Here is a 5733-nt window from a genome sequence, read left to right as displayed (position 1 = left end):
TATCAACTATAATCATGACATCATACAAAACCCAGTTATTTATATACTTGGTTCTTGTATAAAAACCATCTAATCTTAGGCAATAGATACTCTAATTTTTTTTTTTTTTTTTTTTTTTTTAAAGGATTGTAATAGGGGTGGGTATCGGTTCGGTCAATATTGGCATTTTCGCCTACTGATTCATAAAAGTCGGTTAAGTCAATTAATTAACCGACTTCATACCGACAATGAATAATTTAGACTTTTTCGGTTAATCAGTTAGTTGATAAATAGATGGTTAGTTAAGTTTGTTAGTTGTCAATTACAAGCTTTTATATTAAGATTTATCAATTTCCTTGTAATTACAAAATCAGTAAAGAATATGTTTTATAAATGAAAAGAAAAACTAAATTCATGAAATATGGACCAAAATGACAACCACAAATCAGCTGAACAAACAGAATAAGAAAAGTTACTAGATAAAATTCAAAATTCACTTGAAAAATCGGCTAAGTCAGTTAATTGTCGGTTAAGCGATAAAAAAAATTTCTACCGCCTACCGAACCGAACTGATATCAAAACAGTATTTTTATTCCGCCTATCGACCGCCGAAAGTTGGTTATCAGTTAGTAATGGTTCGGTGGCGGTCGATAAGCAATCAGTATGCGGTAAACGGTTAATCTGTCTACCCCTATGATTGTTTTAAACTCCTTACCGTAAATATAAGATTTATCAAAATCTATATGATAAAACAACTAGAAATTATATCGCAGTATGCCCCCATTATAGACATTATACACGGTCATTGGTATGATTTTAAATCCTCTCTCTTAGGGTTTTGTTTTGTTTTTGTTTTTTTTTTTCTCCTTTCAAGTTTCAAGTGTTAACAAGCATTTTTTCCTTTCAAGTTTCAAGTGTTAACGATAAAATCAGATTTGGCTTTTACTCTAATTTTGCACTCTGGTCCATTCATGTTTTAACAGGAGATCTGTGTTGAAAAAATTAGGAGATGTAAGCAAATCCGTAACAAAGGGTGCCTGATTCAACAATGTTAAATGATTTCTAAAACAGAGCATGTGAAATAGCAGCCAACAATTTTACCTCCAAAAAAGGCAAATATAAAAGTGCTGAAATATCCATTGTGCGTGAGATTAGTGATTCCCGCCCCATCTGCCCTCCGCCTCTTTGTTGCGCCTCCAAATTATTGATACAATCATTGACAATGGTGTTCAATGTGAAAACAAGTTGTCCACTTTACACTAGCAACAAAACTGAAAACCAGTACAGGCAAAACAATCTGAATGATTCCTACAAGGGTGCACTACGAAGATATCTCCTCTCATACAAACCAGTCACTTGGTCAGCCACAGCCCACATTATGGCTTGGCCGGGCGGTATCCTCATGAGCCGGGGCAGAAGTCCTTTCCACAAGGCACGAAGCCCTTCCTCCGCGTATATTGTTCTTATGGCATGGATCATACCTTTGTACTTCAACACACCTCCCTCTCGGGTCTGAGCCATCAACCTTGTTTTCACGACATCGAAGGGTCCAGTACACACGGGACCTGCTGTACCGGCAAGAAATCCTGATATCATAGACTGCCATGGTTGGAGGACTTTCCCATCACCTTCATGTTTCTTCCACAAGAGGACATCAAAAGCATTTTTGGCTGTAAACATGGCAGACTGGTTTGTCCCATTACGCATCACAGTCGGAGCAGCCCCTGCCCAGAGACCACGGAGGCCTTCTTCCCGGATGATCATGCGAGCACAGTGCACAGGACCCTTATACTTCAGAAGCTCAGGGCTCAAACCCCTCTGTTGCTGCAATCTGATCTTGACCACCTGCACCAAGTAATGCCCAATTTTGTCATAGAACACAGAGAATGTAGATAATGCGTGTGAGCTATAACTCTAATCACTCCACCCAACTACAGAAAGCACATTCACATCACCAAAAGTACTTTTTTTTCCTTCGAATTTTGATTCTAATCACAAGCCCTTTAAGCATGCAACAAACCATATCTAAGGGATTGTGCAAACACAAAAAAAGTGCTCAGAACTTTCAAATATCACCATTGGGGCAACTTAAGTCAATCTCCAAGCAAATTACACACATAATGTTTTGGGGAAGTGCTTGTGACATAACAGAGTCAGCAATTCTACATTTGAACCTAGTACATTTGTCAGAATAACTTAAGGTCTCACACATCTTAATCATCCTAAATCATAATATCAACTGCAAATTATGTTCCGATATATCTCAAAGAAGCCAAGGAAGAACAAGAAATCATGTGTCTTAAATCACGACTTATCCCAAAAGCTTAACTTGAGCTTAAGCTAATAAGAAAATTGTGAGTGTGGCTCAAACTTACGACTTCTGTTCTAAAACCATGTTAAATTACAACTAATTTTAAAAGCTAAAGCTGATAGGAAATGATTTAATCATTTAATTAATATTTCTAATGGTGTGTGAAAAGAGAGACTTAGAAAACATAACCAACCCCTGACCAAGTAGAGTTCATGTGCAAGGAAAAGAGGAAGTTCAATAGATGCGCCTCAATAACATGTATTATAATTTATAGGTATCACAATTCAATTACTGGCCTCGAAGAGTATAACAATATTTAGCATTTCGATTATCAAATCATTAACCATTTGGATCTTTGGAAGCAGGAGAGAAATTGAGAAGGCTGAAGATAATCAAGAAAGAGTTACAATAATCTAGAAATGAACAACTAGATTGAAATCAAAAGCATAACGCACCGACCTCAAATGGCGTAACGATCACAAGAGCCTCGAGAACCCCGGCACCGAACCCGGAGAGCAAGCGCGCTTGGTTGCTGAGCTTCCCAGATGCGGAGTCCTTAAATGCACTCTGAAGCATCGCATTGGACCACATCCGAAGAGTGTACTTGAGTGTCAAATGCGTCGCAAAGGGGGTCAATCCCTTCCAGAGAGCCCGCACGCCCTCTGAGCGCGAGATCGTGGAACCGCAGTGGATGATGCCCTTGTAGGTCCCGGACCGGTCGAGCTGTAGCCTGGTCTTGATGACGTCGATGGGCTGTAGACAACAGGCCTCCACGACCCCGCCGAGCGAGCCCGATATGGCTTTCATGTACGGTGGGATCGTCTTCTTGGGACTTTGTTGCTGTTGTGGCGGTTGTTCCTCTTTCATGGTCATTGTTCTCTTCGATTTGGGGGTGGAATTGAAGTTCTAGGGTTTGGAATTTGACGGGCGCAGAGAGAAGAGGAAGAGACCTGTGGAGGTTCTTTCTCTTCCCTTCCCTACACCTGAGCAGTCAGGAGCTTTTCCGTAGTGGTTCTCCTTAAGCAAGAGGCGGCACATGCGAGCAACGAATGAACATGCGGACAATTGGCTGCTGATCTGTACAATGTACCACTATTAAGAGAAGAAAAATATTAAAGGCACGACACAAACCCAATTCAAAATCAACTTCTCTCCTACTTGGCATTTTTTTAAAAAATAAAATAAAAGTTTGAATTTTAAACCATTCACATCGTCTTTTCCCCTTTTGGATCCAAAAATCCTCTCTAAGTCTCTATCTCCCCCTCCCGCGCTCATCATCTTTCTCCTCCGGAGCAAGGTTCCGTGTCTCTCTCTCTCTCTCTCACTCCGGTGACGTCTTGGGCCACCGAGTACTGCAAGAAGCATGTCGAGACCCCCAAAGCAGCCGCCGCGTCCGAAGAACTCGCCGGAGGAGAGAGGGTGAGCGCGGGAGGGAGATCGAGGGACTGAGAGACGACTTTTAAATTTCTGAAAATTTGATTTTTACAGACCTTCGATTTGGTTTAAAAAAATATATAATAAAAAATAAATAAATGCCACGTAGGAGAGAAGTTAGTTTTGAGTTGGATTTGTGTTGTGTCTTTATCAAACATCTAAAAAAATATATAATAAAAAATAAATAAATGCTACCTAGGAGAGAATTTGATTTTAAGTTGGATTTGTGTTGTGTTTTTATCAAAAGAGAAAGTCTTGTGGTCAATAAATGACCCATCTTTGGCCCATAAAAACCTATGTGGCAAAAGCCACATCATTTCCTTTTAACAACAAAAGCCCAAGGGCCGGCCAAGGATAATGCTGCCGTAAGTTAGAAAGAGGGAAGGCTTGTTCAATTATTTTATTATACATGCAACCAAATCAACTCATCAGCAAGCCAAAATTTCTCTTGCATGCAATTTAATTTTCTACTACATGTTCTATTCTGTCATGTTAAGCAAAGAGAGCTTTAGATATTTTCGTCATTTGGAAACGGATCAGAGATAAATCGAGAAAATTTGGGTTGTGGCTCACCTTGATTTCGAAGAGCACTTGAATTGGAGAGAGTGATGAAGCCGTCACAGTTGGCTCTAAAAAATGAACGCCGCTGGACCCAAACCACCCAAACGCCGGTGATTTCCGCAGGACCCAAACCAGAGATGGAGAGTGCTCAGAGAGGGAGCGGTAGCCTCTGAGAGGGAGAAAGGGAGAGAGGGGTGGGGAACGTGCGTGCACTGACAGATGAGAGAGAAGGTTTATTTTGATTTTGAGAATTTGGCAGCTCTCAGAGCATCTCCGAAAACGATTGAGCTCCCGGCAATTCTGGAAAACCAATTTTTTTTTTTTTTAAATTCTGGTCATCCATTTTTATTTAACGATCGCGGTTCTATTATGTGTCCCACTTAATATAAAATTAAATAATAAAAAATAAAAATAATTATTAAAAAATATAAGGTGGCCGAACCACTTAATAGGCGGTGGCTGGCCACCCAAGTTTAGCCTTGCCACCCCTAAGAGTCGGTTGGAGGTAGTCGAAGCCACCCCCATGACCTTAGGAGTGGTTCGGCCACCCCCTAGGGCCAAACCCATGGTGATTTGTGGGTTTTGGCCTAGAAACAACACAGGCTATAAAGATGGCTCGACCATCTCAGCAGAGCCACTGGGGGGGTGACGAGAAGCCACTATGGGCCCCAGGGGGTGGCCAAAACCACCCTCTGGGGCCATGGGGGTGGCTCTAACCATCCCCAAGGCTGAACTGGGGTGGTTGGCCAGCCACCCCTTATGGGGTGGTTTGGCTATCCCTTATTTTTTAATAATTATTTTTATTTTTAAAAAAATAATATTATTTTATTATTTTATATTGAGTGGAACACGTGATGAAATAGTGATTGTTGGATGAAAATTGATGGTCAGGATTTAAAAAAAATTTGGTGGGCAATTTTCCCACTATTGCCGGATATCTCAATCCCTCCGAAAATAGGCAAATCCTTCGTAGTAATTAGATTTAACTATTATTAACCTTTTTTTTTTTTCTTTAGCTGAATAATTATTTTGTAATTTTTTCTTCTAGTAGGAATAGTAAATAAGTTACGATAAAATAATAATAAACTTTGTTTATTATTATTTTTCTCTCGATTTTTTCGTTTTACTCTTAAAGGAAAATCTGTTAGAATGTGTATAGAGAATTTGTACTACTCTGAATAGTAGAATAGAATCAATTATATTGTGTTGATGGGAAACTCTACTTAACCAATAAAAATTTTTTACTGTAAAATATATTTCAATACTATTGATATATATTTTACTAAATCCTTTGCCTACAGCTTGTTCATCTGTATCACACGTCGTACAGCTTTTTTGATATTTTTCAAATCTGATTTAAGGTTGTCTTGAAAAAGGCCAATTTTTATGACTTTTACCAGATTTTTTGCCGATGCCCCCCATTTCAAACTCCAATCGTTTAAAGGATT

The 5733-nt window shown here is 39.5% G+C and overlaps 1 protein-coding gene across 1 annotated transcript; it reads right to left on the bottom strand.

The window, feature by feature from the left end:
- Positions 1-1207: 1207 nt before the first annotated feature.
- LOC132170544 (mitochondrial succinate-fumarate transporter 1-like) lies at positions 1208-3363 on the bottom strand. Its single transcript, XM_059581556.1, has 2 exons — positions 2750-3363; positions 1208-1824 (listed from the first exon to the last, which is right to left on the bottom strand). Exons 1-2 carry the CDS (start codon positions 3161-3163, stop codon positions 1288-1290), a joined length of 951 nt encoding a protein of 316 aa, XP_059437539.1. The 5' UTR covers positions 3164-3363; the 3' UTR covers positions 1208-1287.
- Positions 3364-5733: the final 2370 nt, after the last annotated feature.

The sequence above is a fragment of the Corylus avellana genome, chromosome ca2 (assembly GCF_901000735.1).
Source record: "Corylus avellana chromosome ca2, CavTom2PMs-1.0".
NCBI lineage: Eukaryota > Viridiplantae > Streptophyta > Magnoliopsida > Fagales > Betulaceae > Corylus > Corylus avellana.
Note: the sequence above shows the minus strand (reverse complement) of the source record. Positions and strands in the feature narration are given on the sequence as shown.